This window comes from Cricetulus griseus, chromosome 8 (genome assembly GCF_003668045.3).
Source record: "Cricetulus griseus strain 17A/GY chromosome 8, alternate assembly CriGri-PICRH-1.0, whole genome shotgun sequence".
Classification (NCBI taxonomy): Eukaryota; Metazoa; Chordata; class Mammalia; order Rodentia; family Cricetidae; genus Cricetulus; species Cricetulus griseus.
In genome coordinates, this window is record NC_048601.1 from 44971582 (window position 1) to 44997946 (window position 26365).

Here is a 26365-nt window from a genome sequence, read left to right on the forward strand (position 1 = left end):
GTAGTTGCCACTGGATAGATGGTAGCTACAGCTTCCTAAGTTTTGGATTCAATTACCTTCTGAAGCAGGGAGAGAATGATTGAGTCTCTTTTGTCCAGCTGAAGAGGCAGTCATTTGTCTAGAAACTTTTGGTGTTGCATGGAGCCAGTGAGGCGTGTCTATTTAGGTTTTGTCTCCCAAGTCAACCACACCCAACATCTGTCCCTTATGGTTTTTGTTGTTGTTTTCTTTGCTTTTAATGCTAAAACTGCGGCTCTTTCCTCCTTTCACTTCCTCCTGCCCCCCCACCTGTCCTTGCCTTGTCTACTGAGTTGTTTGGTAGCTGAGAGGCATCTCCTCTGTTGCTGTCCGGTGGGAAGAAGTGGGAACTGAACACAGGGCAAAAGAAGGACACTTGGGCTAATGCATTTTTGTGCTTGCATAATGTCATAACCTGCATTAATTACACCCCTTGGTTTATTGTTGGAAACATGGCAGGCTGTTCTGACACACCCACCGGACTTCACTTGCTCTCGTCTTTTCCCACCGCCCCTGCTCTATTAAGTTTGCTCACTAAGGTTCATTGTTACAGTACATCAGTTAAGCTGTCCGAAAGAGGGCAATTGGGCAGTGACAAGACAAGCTCGTGTGTAATGTGAAAGGAATGGACGTGGTGATGCATGCAGTGTCATCTCTGCAGTAGCACATCAGAGACACCGTAGGCAGTTCACTAGTCGTGGCATTGATTGATACGCTTAGCAGTCGGCTGTAACTATTAGCGCCTGCAACATTAGGAAGAACCATATGTGGCGTCTAAGGGGTGCCTGTCTGTGTGCCCAAGACGGCATGAATGTAAATGTTGGCATTGCTGGCATTAGACGCTGGGTATGAAGTGGACCACAGTTATGGCTGTCTCTCGTGAAGCAGGAGCTCACTTTGGTCTCCCCAGCCTCCTCGGCAAAGTGGCTCGAGAGCGTTCAGTCACGTTTGAACTACAACACAATTCTTTTTTATCCGAGAGATGATGGCTTAAAACTGATGTCATTATGTGGTTTAAATCAACTTTCTGCTTGCTTGAACATGGTCACCTGGGTACGAGTGTACAAGGACACAAAAAGGTTGATCCACTGTTTGTCTTGGAGCCAGTGATACCTGGGGTTGTAAAATTGAGTTCCACAAGCAGTAATCTGTCAACTGTCCCCAAAACATACATTTTTTAAACCTGTGCCTGCATTTTCTTCTATAATGAAGGGACAGGTTGTCCTGGGGAAAAAAAGAAGAGGAAGAATAAAAGAAATGTAGTGAGGCGTCGGGGTTAGGTATCTAAAAGTGATGGTAATGCCTACTGCATAATAAAAGCATCAGGATTCTTCTGCAGCTCATACATGGCCTTGCCCAGTTACCTTAAACCTCTGTGTAAATCTGAAAGTATAGGGATAGTGAATGATATTTTAAAAAGCCATTTCCTGGATATTTTGTAGTAGAGTGTTTTTTTTTTTCCTTTTTGGATTATTCTAGAGCAGTGGTTCTCAACCTTCCTAATTCTGTGACCCCTTAATACAGTTCCTCATGTTGTGGTGACCCCCAACTGGAAAATGTTTTCATTGCTACTACATGTAATTTTGCTACAGTTACAAAATTAGGCAACCCTGTAAGTGGGTCATGCAGCCCTGAGTTGAGACCTGCTGTTCTAGAGCCTTGATTCTGTTTGCCATATTAAGTCTATCTTTTCTCACCCCATTTCATTCAGCATTTGATTGTCCTTAATTCCAGTAGTTTCATACAGAAATGTCCTATTTCTGTTTATTGCAACCTTTCCTTTCTTTCTTCCTTCCTTCCTTCCTTCCTTCCTTCCTTCCTTCCTTCCTTCCTTCCTTTCTTTCTTTTTTTGAATGTAAGCTCTACATACTTGGTTATATATCAATTAGTGGGTTTGTCTAATTTGATGCTCTTACTGTACCATTCTGGAAGAAACACATGATAACTAAAAACGAGACATCCATGTAACTCTGATGGGTACCAGCTTAGCTGCTGTCTGTCTTAACTCTGCCATGAAGTGTAGGGTTTCTGGAGTGGCTAGTAGTCACTGGTAACAGTCAACTGCAAAAGAAGAATTGAATTAGCTGCTGCTTCTGTCTTCAGTCTATGAAGACTGTCTCTGAGCCTAACGATCACATTGACATTTGGCCCCAAGGTATCTGTTGTCACTCATCCAGTTCCCTCTTTCTGCTTGATCCATGTGGATGCTGAACCGGCTTTGCCAGCCTACTGGAATAAAAGCAACCCAGAATTGCACCAGTGCATTGTGCAGGTGTAACAAGTGGTGAACACATTTGTCTTGGCCTTAATTTGCCAGAGAAGTGCTGTCCTTTCGGACCAGCCACTGAGTCTTGCTTTCCTCAGAAGGAAGGTGTGAAGGCAGCTGTTCTTCCCCTTGCAGTTGACCCAGAAATCAATTAGTCTGAGTTGAAAAATAGGTGGCTATTTCTTTTCCTGTGTTTACTCACTGGAAAATAAAAATAGGTGTTGACTTCTATGCCTTCATATCAGTACACCCTCATCCACAGACCAGCCTGCTCCCCCCATTGTTTCAACCATGGTCCAAGGGTCAGCTTTGTTTACCGGTAATTGTCAGTGTGCGGTTCACAGTGGCAGACCTGCTAGCTATAGGCACATCCTACCTGTCACTTTGAAAGGTGTTTGAAAATAATAGCTCACATGCAGCAAAACCATACCCAGGATTGTGTCGTGACCTTTCCCTTTGTTTAATTTGCCTCAAGGTTTGATTTCAGGGGACAAGGAATAATTGAATATGCCTAATAACTAAATGCTCATTTGGGACAAAATCCATCAAAATATAATTGGCATTTGATTTTTATGAAGGGAGAAGGAAACCCACTCAGCTGTCGAGGATGCGTTTGAAGGATCTCTGACCACTCGATGCATTATTTGACGCTTCCTTTAGAATATATATTAATTGCAAATACTTGAGCATTTGAACATTTTCCCGGAGCACTGCTTGGAGAGACCAACTGTTTTTGTTACTGCTCCTCTTAGAAAGGCGGGGAAGGTTATTGGTCTGCTGTGCAATAATTTACTCCTCTTTGATATGCAAACGATCTACGGTGAATATAAAAAAATCCTATCAGACTCATTTCACAGTTCTTAACCACTCGGATTCTCTGGAGTCCATCGCCTCATTAGACCAGTGCTCTCCAATGCTAGCATAATTAAAATCTTTAACAGTTTAGCAAAGTAAAGATGTTTGGCTGATCACGTTGAGATGATTATCTAGCCATTGTATTCTAAATGACAAAAATAAATTAAATTTAGACCTTGGCATTTTTTTATTATGTGTTTCAAATTAATATAATGCACAAAGCCTTCTTCTTCTTCTTTTTTTTTTCAATCAATCCAGTACATTTTGGTTTGGTAAGAAACAAGCCTGTTTCGGCTGTTGCTATCTAACCAGAAAATGGCTGGCTTTCTAGGAGAGCTGTGTTCTAGCCGATGGAGATGATGAACTGCAGCCCAGACATGCAGTTCCGAGGGGGAGTTGCCTTGTGATGTCAGGGTGTGTGACTGTTCTTCCTCCTTCAGAGGAAGCTATAGCTTCTGCTGTTCTTGGGTGCCGTTCAGAGCCTGTCTCTGGGCATCTACATCAACCTAAAATATACACTGAACTAGAATTTGGGAAGTCTGGCCTCTAGAGGCTATGCTGGAGAGGATAAAGATAAAAAGGTTCATAGCGATGAGGTTAACATTCTGATTTTATCTCATCTCAGAGAAAATAAAGGTTGACAAGTATTTCAAGACCCCTGCCCATTTTGACCCCATTCAAACAAACAAGAGAACTTTTATTACTCTAAGCTTATTTTCCTTTCCATTTTTGCTCTGCAATGGCTCATTAGCGTTGATCTCAGAAATGACAGTAATAATAGTGTTACTTGTATAAAAAGTTACACAGTCTTCAGTAGACACATCCATCAATTAAGCATGTGGTACTAGAAACCAAAATTAATGAGGAAGATAGGTGTGTTAATGAAATAATCATAGTATAATCAATTTGACTGTTAAAAGTTGAAAAGCATTTCAGGAAGATGGTATGAATTCATAATTTATGTCTAAAAGTGATTAATAAAAACTGTATTTAATAACAAAGCTATTTGTCATCATTTAAGACTTAAGCACAAAAATTACTCATTTTGTGGTTTGTGTTGTCGTCATTTGACTATAGTTCAACAAATTTTATTTAGAGGCCTCCTGTGTACCTAGAAATAAGCTGGCCTGTCTCTACTCTTCTAAAACTGAGAAACAGCCTTTGGATGGAAGGAGTCATGCTGCTGCAGAATAGCTGTGCTTTACATCCATTTCAAGGTGTCTGTTCTGTGTGAAGAGGGGACTTCAATGGCGGCTCAGTGGGAGGGTGTACTTATCACTACTGTATCTGCCATAGTTGGGAGGGGAAAAAGGAAAGTGTGAACACCCAAAAGCCCCCCTAACACTAAGCTTTGTTTACTGACTCTTTGATTTAATTACTGTTTGAAGAGGACGGAATTAGCTGTTAATTGATTTGATTATCCAATTTGTTTGTTTCAGGCATGATTCCAACGGAACTGCAGCAGCTGTGGAAAGAAGTGACAAGTGCCCACACTGCAGAGGAGACTACAGGCAGCAACCACAGCAGCCTAGACCTGACCAGCACATGTGTCTCATCCTCGGCACCTTCCAAGACTTCCCTCATTATGAACCCTCACGCCTCTACCAATGGACAACTCTCAGTCCACACTCCCAAACGGGAAAGGTAGGAGCATACCCACCCCAGTCTGTGGTCAGTACTGTCTTCCACCTGGACGGGGCAGGTGGCCTTTCCCCATCCCGTGTCTCTGGGAAACCTAATTGTATTTATTCACGGGGCTTGGATGCGCATGTGATTACTTCAGGATGCGTTCACTATGGTTTGGGTGTGAAGCATCTAATTATTTTCACCTTTTCAACATGGAGTTAGCACTTTCTTAGATCTGCACTCGGCTTAGGAGCCCTGGCAGAAGTCTAGTAGTTCCTCTTTGGAAGGGTTGGTTCTCAAGGCTTCCAGGCCAACTGTGTGCTCTGCCAGGAGCTCACTCCATGTAAACTGAACGCCTTGGCTCCAGGCACCTGCGAGGGCGACAGTGGTGTGTGCTGTGGGCAATTTCAAGTCTTGGTTTAAGGAAACAATGGTATTTAGTGCTAGTCTACACTGCTTCCCCCTAAAGTGGGGGAACCCGTGTTCTTCATCAAGTGTCCTAGAAGGAAGCATGGGCATTTTCAACATAGACACTAAGGAGAGATTTAAATGATGGTGAGTTGGACTGTAGCACACATTCCCCTGATGGTCCTTGAGGTAGCACTGTCCCAGCTGGTACCTTGTTCCTGTTTATAAGTTAAGTCTTTATATTTTCAATGTCCTGAGCTTTAGATGAATGATAGGTGAAGCTTGGACTGTTTAGAGCCTGACTGCATTGTGTTCCTTAAAGCCATAAGGAAATGAAGCTGTTCATTCATTCTGTTACACCCAGAAGCAGTATTGCCAACATTGAAATACACTGCAGAAATGGGAATATATAATGCTCCTCAAATGGACCATTTTTTCCCCTGTTTATTTTATTTAGACTCTTTCCTATATATTTCATATGGAGAGCTTGTGGACACAGAGGGCCAGAAGCCCTGCCAGAATTTCTCACAGCAAAATATTTTTATCAGACAAAAGCAAATTCTCTATTTTGTTTTTGAGTCTGCATGGCTCAGTGAAAAAGTTTCACATTATCTATCAACAAAGCAAGTACAGTATCATTTCATATGTTTTCTAAAATGCTGAGTACTGTGCCCCTCCATTTTAACTAGCTATGTATTGTCATATAAGAAAAAAATGCCTTCTGAAATGCAGTGTACAGTTCTACATAATTGTGTAGTGATGTGCTGATATGTGGCCACCTGCACAGTGGTGGCCAGATAACATAATGGAGATGAAAAATCCCTTCGCTGATAGCATCGTCATTGTAACGGCACAGATGGAGGCATTTCCCCAGTGTTTGTAGGCCTGGTTGTGTACTGAACTCGTTGGGCTGTCAGTTGTCTGGAAAATATAGCACATACAGTTATAAACAGGACATAACCCTTGGCAGTGTTGATGTGAACAGGTGATGTGTTTACTGTACTGTGTAATTGTTAGTTTAGAATCTACTCCTACCGTACCTCTCCCCACATAAAAATATTTCACCATTTTAGTGGGGCAGCAACCTCTTACATCATGTGTTACCCCATGCCTTGTGCTTGGTTTTTCTTGTGCTTGCTTTAATGTTGTTTTCCTTGTGCCTGGTTTAATATCGGGTTGATTTGACCGTCCCATTGGGGCTGTAGGAGTAGTAGATGACCATACCATATGTGCCTGCACATACACACATTGCCTAGATGTGTAATCTTGTACCATTTATATCTTGTAACGTACCCTGTGATGTTGCCCATGTCTCAGAATGTATCCCTCCTGAGTGGCACACATATTTATGCATGTCTGTATATGTACCAGATTTGAGCTTAAAAAACATCAAAGGTTTTCATGTGGGGAGAGTAACACCTATGTTCTAACTAATAACTGCAAGACTCCTTGAAGATTTCTTTGGAATGTCTCTGGTAGACATGGAAAGAACTAAAAGATGCTTTAAGCCTAGTGGTCTAGAGGGGACTGAAGAATAGCATGGTGAACAGGAAGGATCGGTTTGTAGCCTAGGCCAAACACAGCTTCCTGGGTTTCCAGCTTTCCAGTGGTAAAGGATAAAGCTACCTGGAAACTAGTCTTTGATCTTGCTTTGGAATCTATTATAATACCTTTATTACTTTTCCTTTTAATTTCCAAGTAGCAAACCTTAGATGGCTTTAACAGAAAGATTCTAGGCTGCTGCCCTTTGTGGTACCGGCTCTCCCTGTCCTGAGGTTGATGCTCTCCATTTACTGCAGAGTGATTGAATTACATATTTATCCATAGGCGGAGCAGGAGGCCATGCACTGAAAAATGCCGACTGATGCACTTAAGGTATTTGTTGCAATCTTGTCGGCCGCTGTGGAGACTGCACAGATTTTCTGTGACACTGAAAGTCTCCTTGTTTAGATGCACTGTGCTGTCGGTTTCCTCCTAAAAGGTTATATATCTGTAGTCCGGTGGTAGAACGGCAAGGAGGCAAGCCGGAGAAGAATAGCCCTTTTCATGTCTTAAGACACGTTCGAGAGTAAGTGGATCTAAGACACAGTCTGATTCCCGCAGACTGAATTTGTTTGATTTTTTTTTTTAATGGTCCTTATTTGTCTGCACAAATGTTGCATTTAATCTTATGCTAAAATTAGGCTGTGGGCCAGAAAAGAATTCAGAGTTCCACCAGCCTGAGTCTGCATGTGAGAGAAAGGGCTGAGTTCTTGTTACGCACGCAGAGAGCAGGGAACTAGGAACTCATAAGACGTTAGTTACTCCCTTGATTGTCCCATTTCATAGTGTCTCATGCATTGGCAGTGGTGTCTGGATTCAAAGAAAACTCTAGCACAGACACTTGGCTTTAATTTTTGGTGAGTGCAGGATCTTGTACATACACGTGAAGCAGAAGCTTCACCAAAGAGGTAGAATCTCCACCTTGTAGCAGCAGATTTTGAGCTGATTCTAATACCTTAGGTTAATGATGCCTTAGTAGCTTTAAGCTTATAGAAGTGATTGATCAACAATCAATAATCTTTAAGCTGGTTGTATATAGATGTAGGTACTTTAAAATGAGTGTTAGCATGTGCTCACCTCATCAGGATGCATATTTATTTGTTTATTCATTTATTGGCAATGCTGGGGATACGCTAGGCAAGTAGTCTACCACTAGATCTCAGCCCCTTACTATGGTGTATTTTAAGTCCCATAGGTGGTGGCCACTTTACTTGTAGAAAAGAGTAGCAAAGTTAAGGAATAGGGGGGTTGTCACTAAGGAAGTATGTTCTCAAATGTACCCTGAGCTGTCAGGGACACAGCTCAGGAGTTCTCCTTCCTGCCATGAAAACCTTTTATCCCTCCCTCTCTAGGGCATTTGTGAAATATGCTTTCTTGCAAGCTCCCCTGTGATTGCCAGGGAATACACTTTTCCCTCCACCCTCAAGTACAGTAACCGAACAAGCAAGAGGCCTTGCCACTGTGCACGGTAATCCAGCCAGGCAAACTCTATCCTCAGTTAGCAGTCTTCAGGGGATTGTTTTCCTGAAAAGATCTAGGAGTGTTGTGTGTGAAAATTGGTTGGAGAGAAAAAGCAAGAGGATTTTTTTTGTTGTTGTTTAAAGTTGTGGGATGTGTTAGGCTCTTACCTGGCTCACATATCTCCATGCCATTTGGAAACCTCCGTCTTCCCACTCTTGCCCCGTACGTTTTTCAGCCTCTGTGAGCAGCCACCGCAGCAGTAGCTCTGGGGTTTGGTGAGCTGCAATCTGTTAAGGAGATAAATAATGTGCTTGGCACGACACTCCTACTCTCCTCTTTAATTTGTCTTACACAAGGAAAATTATAATTAAATCATTCAGGGTAAACCCTTGAGTGTAGAGAAGGGAAGAAACCCACTTTGGTAAAGATTGCCAATAGAAACCCACTTCCCTGTTGCGCAGGGTGGAGACGTCCATCAGTATTCAGCAGTGTGTGAGGACGAGCGGCCCATGTGATTTGTGAGCCGGATGCCAACACTCAGATCAAGGCTTGTTAAGATCCTGTCCCCGTGCAATCGTGGACAGTCAGCATCGTTAGAATTCAGTGCGGTGCCACGCTTCCTGCTTTGAGTCTCTCCTGACAATTTAATAATGTTTATTGTGCTGATTATATATAAAGCCATTGGTGCAATAAACACCCCTGTTGTCAGTGCCTCAGAGGAGCACAGTGGGATCAAGTTGAGCGTGCCCAAAGCTAAAGGAGAGACACTGGAGGAAGCAGGTGTGATCGAGCCTCCGTGCTCATGCATTGCTGCTGTGGAGTGACAACCTCTTAGTACACAGACACAAGTGAGACTTGGGATGCCTGCACACATGAAGGCATTACCTTGTTCACTTTACTCGTGGACTGTCTCCCTTCAGGAAATTCCAAGTTTTGGTGTGGGTAAACAGAACCAACAGAATGCAAATGAAACATTTATTAAAATGCTAAATTTAGTAAGCCCTTTGAGCTTCTTGGATCAAAGCAGCTATGTAAATACAAATAGCAATTACTACTTAAGTAATTGCCTGAATTAAAATTCTAAATATCACATTATATTATGCTGCACCAGGGAAGGGAAGGGAAGGCACATTAAATCAGTCCCTTCTTGCTTGCCAGTTGCCGCTAGACTCTTGCGTGTGGAGTGATGTCTCATTTTATTTCACAGGACTACTTGGGATGCAGTGGGGACTGTCACCCCATTTTACAGCTGAGGAGGCTGAGTTACAGAAACCAGTGATGGCTCTACAGTACACAACTGATTTAGTGTCATAGCCAAGATCCATATTCAGATCTGACTTTCAAGTTTCCCATTCGGTATAGAAGTGAATACCTAAGTGCAAAAACCAAAGTCTCTAAGAGAAACTTATTTAATTGCCGTTCAAGCAACAATCAATTATTGCCTAATATTTTGTGTACATTACAACATACAAAGGAAAACAAGCCCCCTCTTTATTTTCCTATAGATAAAAATAGTTCCTAGGTCTTTGTTATCTTTGATGAAGGGAGGTGAGATTCGTAAGATATAAATCACTTCTGGTCTGAAATAGTACATGAGGACAAGAAAAACAAATCCCTGGCAGGATATGCACACAGACAAATGCAAGCAAGCCTGTGTCCTTTACAGGCTCACCCCCCCCCCACTTTCCCCTCTGCCTTATAAATCTTGTGTGTCCTCAGTGAACATACCATGCAGTCTTTCTTCTATTTCAGCTGCCTTTTGCCGTCCAGATTAGAAATGCTACCCCCTCCCCATTCCTTCTCAGCTCTTTGACTACAGTTCAGCCATTAGCAAATGTTTTATAACAAGTATTTCTGTGATTCACAGTTCCACTCAGTACTTGTTGCAAGACTTCCTTAAAGCCTTTGGTTAAAGAGGTTTCTTCCAGCTCTGCCAAGATCGTGGTTGTGTGGCCTCTGCTTGCTCTGAGGCCACCGTCTTCTTAGACATGGTGACCCACACTGCAGCTTTTCACTCTGAGGTCTGACCTGCCCTCAGTCCAGGCGTGGCATGACTTTCTATGTTTTCAGGCTCACTTACTGGCATCTCCCTGCGTATCCCAGTTGCATTTTCTGCACCGTGCAGCTGGCAGCCGCCTTCAAATAAGCCCTGAAGGCTGCTGCTTGCTTACAGTGCTTTTTGGACCACTTCAGCTGATTCCAGGTCTCTAATTTTGATCTGTGGACATAGTGCTGTATATTTATCTGTATCTCAGAAACTTTTGTGTTTGTGGTTCCCCCTGATACTTGTGAATAGCAGGGAACTTGGAAATTTGGACTTCCCCGGTGTTTTAATTTGCTTCCTCTTTGGGGGAAAAAAAATAACAAACAAATTTTGGTTGATGAAGAAATGTTGGTGCCGTTGGCTGAATTGCTAACATTCTGGAAGTTTGTTTTCAGAGCCTTTCTGGACACAGGAACCTTTAACTTTGCATATTCTGGAGGCGACATTTAGGGGGTCTGATGAATCAGATTTCGGCAGTAAACTCAAGTTTCCGTTTTTTGTGAATAATACTTTCACACTGAAAATTGTTGTTTCTTGTAAATCACCTTGTTTTATATTTCTTTTGATTTAAAGCACGGAGAAAACTCCCTATCCTAATCATTCTTTCCATTAAAGCATTTCCTGAGAGAAGGAGTGGTCAAATACTGGTTCTGCACGTGTTGCTCCTACAAGCTGCTTAAATGATGTATTACAAAGGCCCACACTGCTGCTTGCTTACAGTGCTTTTTGGACCACTTCAGCTGATTCCAGGTCTCTGATTTTGACCTGTGGACATAGTGCTGTATATTTATCTGTATCTCAGAAACTTTTGTGTTTGTGGTTCCCCCTGATACTTGTGAATAGCAGGGAACTTGGAAATTTGGACTTCCCCGGTGTTTTAATTTGACCCCCCACTCCCCCCCCCCCGCCCCGCCGAATGCAGTCTCCCTGCTTAATTCTGTAAATGGTTTTGTTGGGACACAGTCGTGCTCATTTGCATATTTTCATTTACATATTTCTAACAATTTCAAGCACGAGTATTATCAGCCTAAATCTTGTGACCCACTGAAAACAGAGATTTACCTAAACAAAGGTGGAATATTTATCACCTGACAAGTTTGGGGGAAACTGCCTGTTTCACCTTTAGGCTGTTTCTCAGATCCTGCAATGACATTCTCAGAGGTTTGTTTGTTTGTTTTCCCAGTGCTGGGGATTCGGGATTTGTTGAGCACTCAGCTCTCCAGGCTTCTCTTTTCAGGACTTGTGTTCCTTTGGTCTGTTAGGGTGTATGTTACTTGGTATTTGTCACACAGATGTTCTTGGCTAACCAAAGGTGCTGACCCATAGTTGTGTTGTACCTTGCCTTGTTAGACCTACTAAACGGGGCTGTGTGTTGTCATAGATTCCCAGAAGCTGGCCACTGATGTTCATTCAAGTATGAGAAACAGCTTCACCAGACATCAACTTGTGGGAAGCATCATACTTATTCCCCATAGTTGTTTAACATCCTAGAGATGTCCACAAAACTAGTGGCTTGCCATTCATGTTCAGGCCAACAGACATGCATTAGACATCCCAGTCCCACCCATTCCTGTTCTCAGGAGTTACTAAGAGACTGTGATTTGAGGCCCATGTCCTGGCTCTGTGGTCAGAGGCAAGTGACACTCTTTCAGGGTTTTCTATCTTTCCTTTTTTTGAGAAACCGGAACATGGCAGGTGATGGCGATGGTACACAATGAATGTATTCGTAACTGTTCTTGTTTTGAAACTCCATGCCAGATAGATTTAGTAGAAATCTTGACCATGATTTGTCCTCTTTTAATCCTCGAAGTAATTGCACAGATGTTGCCTCCACCCCAATAGATGTTAAAACAATAGAAGATAGTATCAGTGACCACCTAGAGGACTAGATCCTAGGCCTTCCTGACCCTCAAGGGCTTAGTTGTCAGGAAACAGCTCGTCAAAACACTCTAACTCAGAGTTGGATGTTTGACTAGTAAATTCAGAAATCAAGACTAGGAGACTGAAACCCCCAATGACTGTTGTCTTGTTTCCCAGCCTCTGTCTGTACTGCTAGGATTTGAAAAAAAAATTGTAAGAACCTCCTATGGCATCCATTGTCGACACTTCCCTGCCATGTTTTCAAAGAAGGAAATGAAGAGGCTGGAAAGCCAATGTGTACAGCAGAATGTGAAGACCACTCTGCTCCCATAAAGGGTGAGGGACAAGTGGTCATGAAGAACTGAGATGGCTCCCAATGATGGCTGTGTGGTGGCCATCTTGCTCTAAAGCCAGCTCTCACTCTCCTCTCCAGCGGGGAAGTAACCTGCTGGGGACAGAAATGGCCTCACTTATGTCAGATAGGAGCACCCTGGGGCTCAGCAACATTGGATCACAAGCATGCATGGCAGCCATCGAGCTCTGAGAAGCAGACATTTATTTATTTGTTTCATTGCTCCTAAGCAATCCTTCTTGGCCTCCTTAAAAGGAGGAAAGAAAATTCTTTCAGGGCAGTATAGCATGGTGCCTCCTTTCCTCCCATCATCCACACGTGCAGGGAGGGCACAGAGAGAAAAACTTGAAAATGTTGCAGTGCCATAAGGGAAAGGTTTATAGATTTTTCTTGACTGTTCACTTTGTGGAGTGATTAAAAGAAAAAAAGAAGAAAAAAAAAACAGTGATCATTCTCTAACAGCTGTTGTATGCTACCTCAATAAAGTGCCTTTTACCATAACATAGCATCATTAGACTCCATAAATCTTACCCTGTTTATTGTGCTTAACTGACAAACGCTTTCCAATAAAATGACATCATTGGCGTAAGGAGTTATGTTCATTTTATAAGTTTCTCTTAAATTTAGCTGATTTTAATTTTTTCCTTTGAATGTTGGATGATATGAATCCCCAACTGTGTCTAATCTGTCCAAATAATATTTGTGGCCTCACACTCTTTGATCTCCTGGACATTCTCTTTTGATGCAGGACCATTGCCAATGGGAGTTTATCACATAATCCCAGGGTCAGTACCTGTCCCCTCCCTCCTGAAAACATGCATTTGCATTCTAATACTGATGACACACTGAAGGAGTAAAGAAAGGCTGTGTAGCTGGAGAAGAGTGAATGCCAGGCTTTGGAGACCCATAATTACCCCACCTGTGGTGCTATACTTATAACCTATAAATGGTTATGCTGAACCTCGTGCCTTTACCACCAGGGATTAGAAGAGGAGAAATGCTTTTTGTTTGTTTGTTTTTCCAATGGACATTGGAACCATCTAGAGGAGAAAGGGAAGCATAGATTCTCCACCTAAGCAATTGCATGGCATGTCTAAGTCCCAGAGTCATCCTATTCTCATAGAAATGGCAAGTTCCCATGTTCCTAAGTCATTAGTGGGGCCAGTGCTAGGAATGTAACTGGAAGCCACGTTGCTATCCGTTCAAGATTCATGAAAGTGCTCTTCTGTGCTGTTCCCCGGCTGTTCTTTGTACTATTTGCTTTTTGCACCTATCTTTCCCCAAGCCTGGCTTTGTGGGCCTTTGTAGGGGAGATACCCCTCTTGCAAGCTGGCTCACTGCGGTGATTCACACGAGTGCGTTACATATGTACAGCATGCCTGAAGTTCTTTATTCTACCCCCTTTTGTGATCAGTCAAGACCCAAGTATATTATAGAGTGTAGTCTCCTCATTAAAACAATAGCGGGAGCTCACAAAGGGAAATTGTTAATATGTGTTCCAGCCTGTCACTTCTGCCTGTGTGAATACAGAAGATAACCGCTCCTTTGGGAAACTACTTCGGGAATTGAGCAACACATCCGCTAGCCAGAGAATTCTCCTAACTGCAATTTTCCTTTTTGTGTGTACTCAGAAATAACATCCTTATGGGCTGCTCGGTGCCACTGCACAGACAGAGCACAATTGCCACAGCCCAGGTGGCGTTAATATGGGACAATCCCCCGGGCACATGTCGCCAAGAGTTGTACAGCTTGTTCAGTGTCTTCATCCATATGGCAATCTGTCCCATTCACAGAAAGGCATCAGGGCTGCGACGGGTGGGGACCGTGGTCAATGTAGTGTGAAGAGTCAGCCTCCGTTCATGGCCGCCTCCTTCATATGGCATATTTAATTGTAGATCAGCAAGCCCACATGACACAAACACACAGTCACACACACACACACACACACACACACACACACACACACACACACACACACACGTTTCTTTATTCCTCAGTTTCAGGAGCACATGGTTAAGTAAGCAGGCAACATTCTAGCGTATCTAAACACCCGTGATGAATAGAGTGTCAGCTAAAATCCCACACAGAGACCTTTCTGGGCACTTGCTCAGGAGTAACTCAGTTTAAGCACTGCATGCTTGGACTGAAATTCTTTGAGACATGGAAACTCTTCTCTTGTTCTCTTTTTCTCTCTCTTAAAAGTTCTAAATGTTTTCCTTGTCCAATTTGAATGGTCAGGCTAATTAATTTTGGTATCTATGTCTTTAAATGGGAAAAGAAAAAAAAAGAAAGGGGGTGGTGGTGAAACTAGCCTTACAATAGTGAGAGTATTCCAAGGTCCCCCGGGAGGGGAGATCTGCAGAGATTGGGGACCCTCCAGGCCTCGGAGGTGAAGGAGGGATGTTTTATAAAGGCACTCAGGACATTTCACCAGAAGGCACAGCCAACTCCATTTAGCTACTGGCCCCACATCATGTTTTGCTTTTGTGTAACTATTTGTGTTCTTGTTTGGTAAACAGACCCCATAGCAACTGTAGGCTCTACCTGCAAGCCTCCCTAAACAAACAGACTCCGATGACCTTCAACTCACAGGCCTTTTATAGGCTTCAAAGGAGGCTGTCTCCAGGCAGGCTGATCTCTTCTCTGTCTTTCCTCCCTTTCCTTTTAAAAACATAGTCTCTATCTTTGAGGGATCTCTTGTGCGGTGTATGTTTTCCCGAGTTGGCTGTGAGTATTGAAAGAGCTCGAGGACCTTCGATGGCTGTTAGAAGGAGACAGATCCCTAAAGTGTGTGGTGGAGACAAAGGGTTCGGTGTGTGCTTTGAAAAGGGGGGGGGACTGAGTCATCTGGTATAGTTCAAGGTCACTGTACATCCATAGCTGTGGTTGTGTCTCTCCCTTTGTATCTGAACCATTGATGGGAACATTCTGGTGCTTCTGAGCCCCTATATTCAACTCACATTTCTCCTTATGAGTCATAGCTATGACAAGAATGAGACGTCTCGTGTTAAAGATCAGTGTGAGAAATAAATGGCAGTTTACTTTAATTAGAAAAAAATTGACACCAAGAGCTGGGATAATCCAGTGGCGTTTGAATAAATTAGAGGGTGGTACAGACCGGAATAAAAAGAAACTTAACAAGGACAAATGGGAAGTTGTCCAGAGTTTGGTGGGGAAAAAAATGCGTTCCTAAGTGGGACACCAGTCCGGGGATAGTACTAACATATCTCCTCAACCAAACTTGCCCAGTGGCAGCCACATGCAAGGTGTCTAAGATCCAAGAGTTATTGCTGGGCATCTTCAAAGTATTTCCTCAGGGAGCACACACTGCAGTAGAAGACAAATAGAGAAAACATACAGAAAACATACAGTGCCATAGAGAAAAGACAGTTAAATGGGCCAGAAAGGCCCAGGAAGGAGCTTAGTGTTACCATGTGGGTTTAAGGATAAATGGGCAAGGTAGAGTTTGTGAATGACCTTTGAACAGGTCATGGAATAATTCTCTCGACTCAGGGCACAGCAGGGGCAAAAGGGGAACATGTTCTGCCAGGTCCTTTCTTACTTAGATCAGGGGCTCTGTGTGGGCAGATGTTATGCACATGGGTACCAAGGCAAAAACTGCATAAAACACATTGATTCCTCCTGATGGGCCCCCATTTTCCACCTCTGGAATGAGTGTAATGTGTTGTACTAGGCCTGGCCAGTAGATTAAACTATGACAATCGAAGAACTTTTACTGTAGTTTCCCATCAATGCTCACTGTTGTTATTACTATCGAATATGTTTATCAATAAATTCAAAACACGGTTGTTTTGTACCAGTTGTAGTTTCTGTGTGCTAAAAGATGACCATGATGAAGTTCTCCCCCCTTCAGGAGCTCATTTTAACCAGAGACAAATGTGGAGACAGACACTTGTGACAGAAGCATACAGCTAAATCTAACACAGTATATGATCTGCTAAAAATAAAAATGGCTGCTAGCAGGCTACCAGAGTGCAGCTATCCCCCCCCACACACACATACATGTGCCTCCTGTGAGGATTTTAGATCCACTAGGCCCCCAGAGGAGAAGTTCAGCTGTCTCATCTAACTCAACCCTTGTCACCCATCACAACCAGCCTGGCTGGTTGTGCTAAATCCCCTGCAGGGCCTGAGTGTGATGTGCAGAAGGAAGTGGACCAGTACAATACCAATGGGCATGAACCCATCAAGAGCCCTTCAGTGTTCCCCACCTCCCACCCCACAGGGGTCATGTACTTAGGTGGCCTGTGGCATTATCTGCAGAGGTTTCTGACAAATAGAACAGTCAAGTTTCTGCTAAGCATAGATTGTAAGCTTAAAGACACCTGCACTGGAACCAGCTAGCTGGAGGGCTAGCCAAGCAGCAGGTATTGTTGCTTCAGTGTGTGAAGGGGGGGGTGTCTAAAAGTTGATGTCTTTGTCAACCACCCTCTGAGAACCGATTGGTACCTGTGTGCTGTGCCATCCATTATGAGATGTGTGAGGGTCCTCACTGATGTCCTTCCACTGTTGAGGACAGAGAACCCATGTAAAGTGTGGTAACTAGAAAAATATCTGGGTCTCACCATCAAGATTCATCACTCCAGAGACAGAAGCCCTCAAGGCTGGGGCCCAGCACAAAGGGTCCTGGGGTCGGCCTTTGTCCTGTCTCTGTGTGTTCTCTGGTTTCTTCGATATAAACTTTTTTATTTTGGTGTTTTTGTACATCCATGATTCCTCTCCCAGATAAGCTCCTATAGGTACTTTAATGCCCGGATCACAGATCAGAACACCCTGGGTCAGAGTCATGTTCAGTACTTTCTTCCCTACTGGGGAGTCAGGCATAACTATTTCAGAGCAAGAGTGCCTACTTCTACTGTTCATTCATGGCCCATGCTACTGTTTCTCTTCACCATCAGTTAAAACAAAACAAAACAAAAATTTTAACATTTTTTCTCCTACTAAATGGTTTTAAAATCAGGTATCCACATATTCTAACACACTACCCATACTAAAATATCAGAGGCTGAGAGAATGAGATCTGTGTATGCATATACACATTTAAAAACTACATTCGAAAGTGCCTTAGACATTTTGGTGGAATCTTACCCATTTGGGAACTGCATGCACCCTGATTTGAGAATTCCAAGCTGTGGTGCTTACCCAGTGAACATTAATGACCTATATTCTACAAGGAAAAAAAACAATTAACATAAATAGTGCTTGTGTTTCTAAGGAAACACAAGAGCCTGGTGGTTTTGAGCCAATGAGTCCCAAGCTCACCTGTCCCTTCCTCTCCTGTCCCCGTATCCCACTGCTCATGCTCACTCTTCCACCTCTGGAGAAGGTAGCTCTTGAAAGTCTTGTCTTGACTGACACTTGAAGCACTCTGGTGTTGGAATTTTCAGCTGTGCTCTTTGGGGTTCTGGGTGTTACACATGGGCTCCTCTAACATATGGCCAAGGTTTCACAATGACCTTGTGACTCACCAGTGCAAACACACAGAATGAGATGCCTGCCTAGTGGTGTTAATAACTTTTGGATTAGTGGCCCCTGTGTCTGTATTGACACAGTTGCTCACAGCACTCCTCAGGAAAGCTTTCTGTTTTCTTAATGAGACACTGGTGTTAATACGGCCAATGGTATAGAGTCTTAGTTACAAATTCGAACATGCCTTGCCGGTGTCCAGAACAAAGGCTGGACCTTGGCCACCTCTTCCTCTTTACGTCTGTTTATTCTCTCACTCATCACCTTGCAAATGCAGGTGTTCTGCCTCAGTCACTACCCACCCTGGGTGCTGCACTGAGGCCCTGTCCAGCCTTGAGTTCTGTAGTGCTCATTCACACACACACACACACACACACACACACACACACACACACCCACCCACCCATGTCCCACACTCCTGGTGAATAGGAAGACAGGTACCAAGTTCCTCTAAGTGTAGCTAAGAAAAGGGGATCAGTTCATATTGGTGATATGATCAGTGATGGGGGTTAACTGCCCAACTACTGCCAGGCTAGCACTCAGCTTCCAGTACTTAGTAACCAATGGCCAACCACATAGCTAGCCTATACATGAGATATCTTCACCTCTGCACTGACCAGCTCTGCTTAAGAGCATTGGGCACGGTGGTCTGTGGAGTGGGGGCCCCTGTAAGCCTTGTCCAGTACACACAGGATGACCAGAAAGTTCTTCCTCAGTAGAAATCAAACACGAAGTGTGTTTTCAGAGCTTTGTGTTGTGTTGGTGTCAGCATAGAAAGCTAGATGGCTAGCTCCCTCATGGATGTCCTGGAGGCTTTAGCTGGTAACCGTTTAGGCATCTAAACAGGTACCTCTGTGTTGTGGGGATTGGCTTATTTACTTGTAGGGTTATTTGTGGTATTCCCTTTAAAGCAAGTGATTTTTAAAATTGAAATTGAACCTGTCTCATCCTCTGAAGTAGCACCTGTGAAGTCATCTAATACACATTACACTATGTCTGTGGGTCTCCTTGCACATGCCTCTTCCATCTGGCCTTGTTAGCGCACTCTGAGTAAAGCGTGATGGTTCCATGTGGGCATCTCAGTAGGATTTCCTCACTGTGTAACGGAAAGGACCTTGGCTCTGTATATACTGTACCCAGTGCTTCTAAAGCCAGCTTGCATGGTACACCTGGTTTCTGAGAAAAATATAGAACCTGTACTTACTGTCCCCTTGTGTCTCTGTATCTTCCCACACAGATTCTTTTACCTCCCTGTTCAGGGGTAGAAGATACCCAAAGCAGATGTAGAGTTTGGGGATTGAAGTTTTGAGATGCTGTCCAGTTTGTTGATTCAACTGTGTATGCTGGAATATCCTTGTTCAGTGTGATACTTGGCAAGTGTAACCCAGCAGCCAAATGGCTCACCAGGTCCCTCACGGTTTAACTTAGTGTTTGGTAAACAGAACATTGGCCTTTCCTGTTGTTATGTGTTTGTATGTATCTCAAAAACAAAAGGAACCTTGTATGTAGTTCATATGTTATAGGGGCTGAGTGAGCCTTTTTGAGGAGTCTGTAGTTGTTAAATGGTAAGGCTGCTCAATTCCACCATATTGCTTGCTTCTGTATCTCTGTCTTGCCTTTCTGAGATCAGACACAAAAGAGGGGACTCTTAAGATTCCTAGATTTAAACATTTGAATGGCCCAGCCACACAGGTGACTCCAGGAACTTAGTAGATACTTAGACTCCTGGGCCCTTCTCCCGGACTTCTTCTGCCTCAGAATTCACACAGAGCCATCTCAGGTGATTTGTATCCAGGATAATGTTTGAAAAGGGCTGTCTAAGAATAGTCCAGGGAGAAAGGGTGTTGAGGCTTCTGAGCCCTACACACAGTTATTCTGAGCCTGGTCAGATATCATGGGGTCATTCTCCCCTTGTGTTTAATGTGGGATACACACACACACACACACACACACACACACACACACACACACACACACACACACACACACACACACACACACAAACATTTAATACTGCTTCTTTTTTAAAATTAACCTCTATTTTTATTTTATGTGTATGGACATTTTGCCTGCATTATGTCTATGCACCATGTGGGTACAGGGCCCACAGAGGCTGGAAGAAGACCTTGGACTCCCTAGGACTGAAGGTACAGTCAGTTGTGGGTACTTGGAATAGAACCAGAGTCCTCTGGAAGAGTAACCAGTAGTCTTAACTACTGAGCCATTTTTCCAGCCCCACCATTACTGCTTCTTAATAATTTGTTTAACAGATTCCCAAAAATGTTAAGACTGAGCAATCACTATGCTAATGCATTCATCACATTTCTTCTGGTTCAGATAATCAGAAACACATGAATAGAAAGTGGGAGTGTTTGTGTACTATTCAGACCTGTCCAGTCCACCAGGAGTGGGCCAGGCCCTGAGACTACTGCAAGAAGAGGGAGCCTGGATTTGTCAGAATGTTGTACAATTAAAGCAAGCAGCAGGGTTGGAGAGATGGCTCAGCAGTTAAGAGCACTGGCTGCTCTTCCAGAGGATCCACGTTCAATTCCCAGCACCTACATGACAGCTCATAACTGTAGCTCTAGTTCCAGGGGATCTGACATCTTCATACCAATATACATAAAATAAAGCTAAATAAATACTTACTTATAAAAAAAAAAGCAAGCAACAAAACCAGTTAGGACACAGGCAGTTAAGCAGTTGTATTTCAGATGTTATATTTGTTAAGGTAGTCACCTCACCTCATCTCAAGGCACAATGCTTACAGCAGATATGAACAGTAATCTCCATTATTGTTTAAGAGCACAGATTTGTGTAGCATGAGTTCTAATAGGTCTTAATAATAAAAACCTGGAATCAGATAGCAGGGTAAATGCTGAAAGGTCAAAGAAGTAAAGGAGCTAGCCACATTAGGCACCTCTTACCTCTACTGAATCCTCAGACCAAAGGGGCGATCCTGTCCCTATGAATCTTCAGACTGAATGCCATGAGCTCTTGTCTCCTCTTGCCTTATATTCCTCTCTCCACAATCATATCCCTCCTGTCTCCATCTCCCTAGTGCTGGGATTAAAAGCATGTGACTCCCAAGTACTTGGATTAATGGTATGAACCACCACCACCTGGCTCTGTTTCTCTTTTAGACTGCATCAATCTTATGTAGCCTAATGGTCTTGAACTCACAGTGATCTACCTGCCTCCCTAGTGCTGGGATTAAAGGTGTGTGCCACCACTGCCTAATATCTATGGCTAACAAGTGTGGCTAGCTCCGAACTCTGATCTTTAGGCAAACTTTGTTAGATCACAAACAAAATATCACCACAGATTCGGCACTAAATAGATTAAACCAGTCACTCCAGCTGCAAGTCTTCCTGATGAATAGCATATCACGGGGATGTGAAACCCTCTAGTTCAACATGATTTAAAAAGCAAGAGAATGTTGAGATGACAAGCTTTCTGGGAAGGAGAATCTAAGATTCTTCAACGAGGAGAAGCCTGCGGGTTTGTTCTGGTGGGTGGAGGACTTGTCTTTATTCACTCTTGGTACATGGGTGAGTGGAGCTGCAGTGAAACAACCCCTTCTCTTTGTGGAATCTTAGAATAATGAACTGGCTGATAGCAAACAAAGTAGCCAGGAGTGAGAAGGGGCAGATAAAGCTGTAAGTGTGACATCTTCCTTGTGTGCAAATACTTAGTGGGAAATAAGGAGCCGGTCTACTTCTAGAAGTGTCTCTGTGACACTCAAGGAAAAAGGTCCTTCATACAGAGTTGCTGGAAACACTCCTCCACACTGGAATCCTTGGTCTGCTTGTTCCCACATCTCATTTGCTCTTCTGTAGGCAGGGCTAAGACTTTCCCCCTACTACAGAATAAAACTTGGGACAATGGACATCTGTGGTTGGACCTCTAGCCAGTTTTGAAGAGATAGAACACAGTATAAAAACATTCCAAAGCTGGGGAGGCAGTTTGAGTGAGAGGGCTTGCTACACAAGCATGAGGACCTGAGTTCAAATCCCCAGTGCCCACATAAAAAGCCAGAAATAACTACATTTTCATCTGTAACCCCAGCCTCGTTGTGTTCAGTCTCAAGGTGATAATAAGGCTGTGAGAGTATTATAACCACCCAAAGGCCTCCTCTGCCCTGCATGTAGACAGGTTCATGTACCTGCATACACAAGAGTGCATATATCACACATACTGATAAATACAGACATGAATACAAATGAAAAACAAAGCATTCCAAGAAAAAAATATTGACTATAAAGTTGGAAAAAGTATTTAAGAAATCATCTATTTTACAACTGTGAATCTACAGGTCATGCGCAGTCAAGGCCCAAAAGGCTGTCTCATCTAGTTTGATGCCGCTTTGCTTGAGTGTGTTTGATTCAAGTTGATGTACGTATGTTTCACAAACTTTGGACACTAGTTTTAGAAAATACAAACTCAAAAGCAAAGTCTCCATAATATCTTTTTATATAACATATTCACTAGAAAGCTCTCAGATAAAAATTTTCCTCTCAGATTCACACCTAAGCAGCTCCTAAAATGGTACTCATCTCATTGATGGAAAACATAGCGGCAAATAGTGGGTAAGGACTATACACTGCAAGAGAGAGGAAAGAAAAAATGGTGTTTCTCTCTTTCTTTGTTCTTTTCTTTTTTCCTTCTTTCCCTCCCTCCCTCCCTCCCTTCCTCCCTCCCTTCCTCCTTCTCTCTCTCCGTGTCTCTCTTTCTCTCTCTCTCTCGTTTTTAAAGTTAACATTGAAAAATGGCATGAATAGTAGGTGGAAAGGCTTAAAACAGCCACGCCTTCCACTGACACTTGTCATTGTTATGGCTGTGGGTTAATGTTAATGTCAGGGGCCTTTCATTACTGTAATCAACAGCCCTGGAACTATGTATCAGGGGAACAGCTTTCTGGGCATCAGAAGTATCTCATTTGGTGTTTGGGCTGGAGATGAGCAGAACCTTCCCATCCAAAGTCACACGCCTCCGTGCATAGGAGAGGGCAGGATTCTGTGGCTATGTGTTGCTCTGTGTACAGGAAGAAGGTTGGGCATAGGACAGAAGGCCAAGGAACTGGGAGGATAACAGACAGGGAGAGACTTGAACAGTCAGGAGTCTTAAGGTGCTCATGGACAAAGGAGCCCTCATCGTTAGCATCCTGGATGCATATCTGGGAGCCAGAGTTCCATAAATGTAGGCTGTGTTCTAGCTCATAGACAGTGGAAGTTCAAAGTGGGTTGGAACAAAGAAAGTGGCCCCTTGGACGTAGGAGAAAGCCTGTCAAATAAGGCGGGAAAGGGGATTGGTTCTGTGTGTTTGCAGTAGGCAGGGGATGGATGAGCGGGTGGTACCCAGCTCCAACTCCACAGCAGCAGTGACACTGGCAGCAATGACCCTGTCATGGCGCCATACTAGAAGGCATGGCTCACGTCGCATTCATTCCTTTTATTAGTATCCGTTAAGCATGCAGTCCCGCTGACTGGCTGGTGACAAGATGTGCCATGTGGATGCATTTTAGGTGGTGTCCTTGGCAGAAGTTTGGTGGAGGTTTTACCACAGAGAGGGGCTCCTTCTTTGGTTCCTGTTGGTTTTGTAATGAGGAAATGGAGAGAGAGCAGAGAAACCATTAGCACAGCAATTGTGACAAATGGAGACGTTATTGACTGAGCTGCTGACTCTCCCTGGGTAGAAATGGTGCCCACCCTTCAAAAGTGTACCTCCACTCCATTTCCATGTCAAAGTTATCCACAGCACAATCCGGAAGGATTTTTTTTCAACTCATGAATGAACGGTGTCTGGTAAAGTTTTCCTGTAGGTCTTCATTCTCCAAGAAGTTCAGCTGCTAAGGCTTTATTTTAATTGGAAATTCATTCTTTCTGGTCCCACTCATCAAACTCCAAGACTATCTTACTACTGAGTTTCATTTCAGGAGTTGTCTTAGGATTTTTAGAGATCTTTTGTGAACACCAAATGGCGTGAATGAAGCAGGTGGCGAAAAAGGGGTCTGGAGACAGCCCTGATGTTGTTCCTGATTCAGGGGACCTTCAGGAAAGGGGCAAACCATTCAAAGGGGAGGGGAGTAGTCTTTTCATCCAGTTGTTCCAGGGTGACATGCAGAAGAAAGGAATTGAACTCTTACCATGTATCCTATGCAAAAATTGATGCAGAGTGGAACACAAACCACGAGAGAGGAAAAATCTATAAAACTCTCCAAAAGCAACATCTTCTCTGCCTTCAATTAGGGGACAGTTTCTTGAATGCTATGTCAAACATGAAAGGAAACAACAAAGTCCAATTTTGGTAAATCGAACTTTACCAAAATTAGAAATCTTTGTGCTTTATAGTATACCATCAAGAAAGTAAGAGACAGCCCAAATGAGTGTAAATATTTGGAATTACAACTGGTGAGATATTTGTATCCAGAAAAAAAAAAGTAAGAGAAAAAAAGAAAGAGAAAAAGAAAGAAATCGGCAAGCATCACTTTGCTTCCACACCAGCTGGCAAGTAAAAGAGAGAGTGACATTAGCAAGTGTTGGAGAGAGCATGGGGAGGTTGCCGTGGTTCTTGTGGGAATGTCATATAGTGCTGGAACTGTGGAATGAGTAGACATGTGACCAGTATGCATGGTGTGCCTAGAATACAGGGCTTGGGAGACAGAGAAAGAGGAAGGTTATTCTAGCCTGGCCAAATAAATAAGTAAATAAATAAAGTAACTATACAGACCAACAGTTTTTATTTCTAAATGTATATTCTGTTTTGTTTTTATTGGCCTGTTTGTTAGACGGGGGGGGGGGAGGAAGGGAGGGAAGGAGGGAGGGAGGGGGGAGAAAGAGAGGGCAAAGAATTGGATGAGTGGAGAAGAGATGGGAAGAGGGAAACTATGATCAGAATATGAAAAGAAATTATTTTAAATTAAAAACAAAAAAGTGGAGAGGGTACAAAATGATTCTAAGAGCCGGAAGACCAGGATGTCTATTGTGGGATGGTGTCTTCTAGAAATCTCAATAATATGATCACCTAAACATGACCTATATAATGACAACACAACATGCCAACATGGATGGGGGATATGTCACAAGTCCCTACCCGGAGATGGAGAGCTACAAACAATCAATGGTTGCTGAGAGAGGGAGAATCGGTCTTTTCCTGGGATGAGCCCCCTGATCGGTTATCCAATCCCAAGTGGTCAGCCCCAAATAAATATACATGAGAGCCACACCACATAGACTCAGTAGACATACATATGTGTATATGTATGTAACAGTGATAGTTAAAGAAGGACAAATCATGAATTTAAAAGGGAGTTGGGAGTGTATTGGAGGAGGGAGAGATAGGATAGAAATTATGTAAATACAATAATCATGTAAAAAATTCTGAAAAAATAAGAACCTTGAAAACCTAAACAGGTACATAAATGGACATCTTTGGAGCAGCAGTGTTCATAGGTGTCAAAATGTAAAACAGCTCGAATTGTTCACTTAGAAATTATTGTTTAAAAAAATGTGCTGCATAAATATATTGGAACAGTACTTAGGCACAAAAAGCTGCAATTTGGATGTGTTAGCCTCTAAAATATGCAAAGTGAAAGAAGCCACACACTGGCAAGCACATATTGTCCAAGGGTGTTTATATGAAATATACTGAACAGGTAAGTGTCTGGGGCCCGGAAGTAGATAAGTGATCCATGGGGGCGCTACAGGCAGGGAGGGGTAGGAAGTGCTTGCTGCTGGGTACAGAATTTCTATAGGGATGTTACAAGAGTTCTAAATGAGACTGCAGTAATGGTTCCATAGCTGCAAGTGTACGAAAAGTCATTGATTAAGTGAACTAACTCTTCAGTGTATGACACATAATTGTATGGAACAACAGCAACAGCAAGCATGATTTTAAGCAATTGCAAAAAGATTAGCATAGCTTTCCATGACTTAATGTGTCAAGTACACGCTCAAGGAACTCTACCATACAGTTTATAATTTTGGTGTGATGGTTGGGTAGGGAGAAGGGATGTACCCCAGTAGACACCTGTGTTGGCTTTTGCTACAAGTGATTCAAGATAAAAAGACTAAGTAGGCAAATTTGGGATGGAGCAAAAATGAACTCAGGGAGACTCAGAAGACATGTTAGGCCACGTGTCACTTGCATTAAGAAATGTCTAGTTGTAGCTTTTGTGGATGGTAGAATTGTTGTATACAATGAAAGCAGGCATATAGGTTGACAGGGCATGTTGGATTTGGTGAGGTCTGCATTCTGTCTCCTTAGTCAAGAATTTCTCTTCCTTCAGTCACCACAGGGGACCCACAGCTTAAGTGTCACAGAAGCCTGCAGACTGCAATCTTGAGAAGCTGTCCTTGTGGCAGGCAACAGTGATAATTCCAGTTTCCAGTTTTGGCTAGGCAATGAACTGGGGACTGTAAAGTGACATCACCCGTGGTAAACATCC

General features: G+C 43.1%; 1 protein-coding gene across 13 annotated transcripts in view; it reads left to right on the forward strand.

The window, feature by feature from the left end:
• Foxp1 (forkhead box P1) overlaps positions 1 to 26365 on the forward strand; it is a 603661-nt gene that overhangs the window by 519755 nt on the left and 57541 nt on the right. For all 13 annotated transcript variants that reach the window (XM_027428970.2, XM_027428965.2, XM_027428964.2 and 10 more), the window contains one exon: positions 4579 to 4783. In XM_027428970.2, the coding sequence (XP_027284771.1) occupies positions 4579 to 4783 (205 nt within the window). The remainder of the gene's footprint in view (positions 1 to 4578; positions 4784 to 26365) is intronic.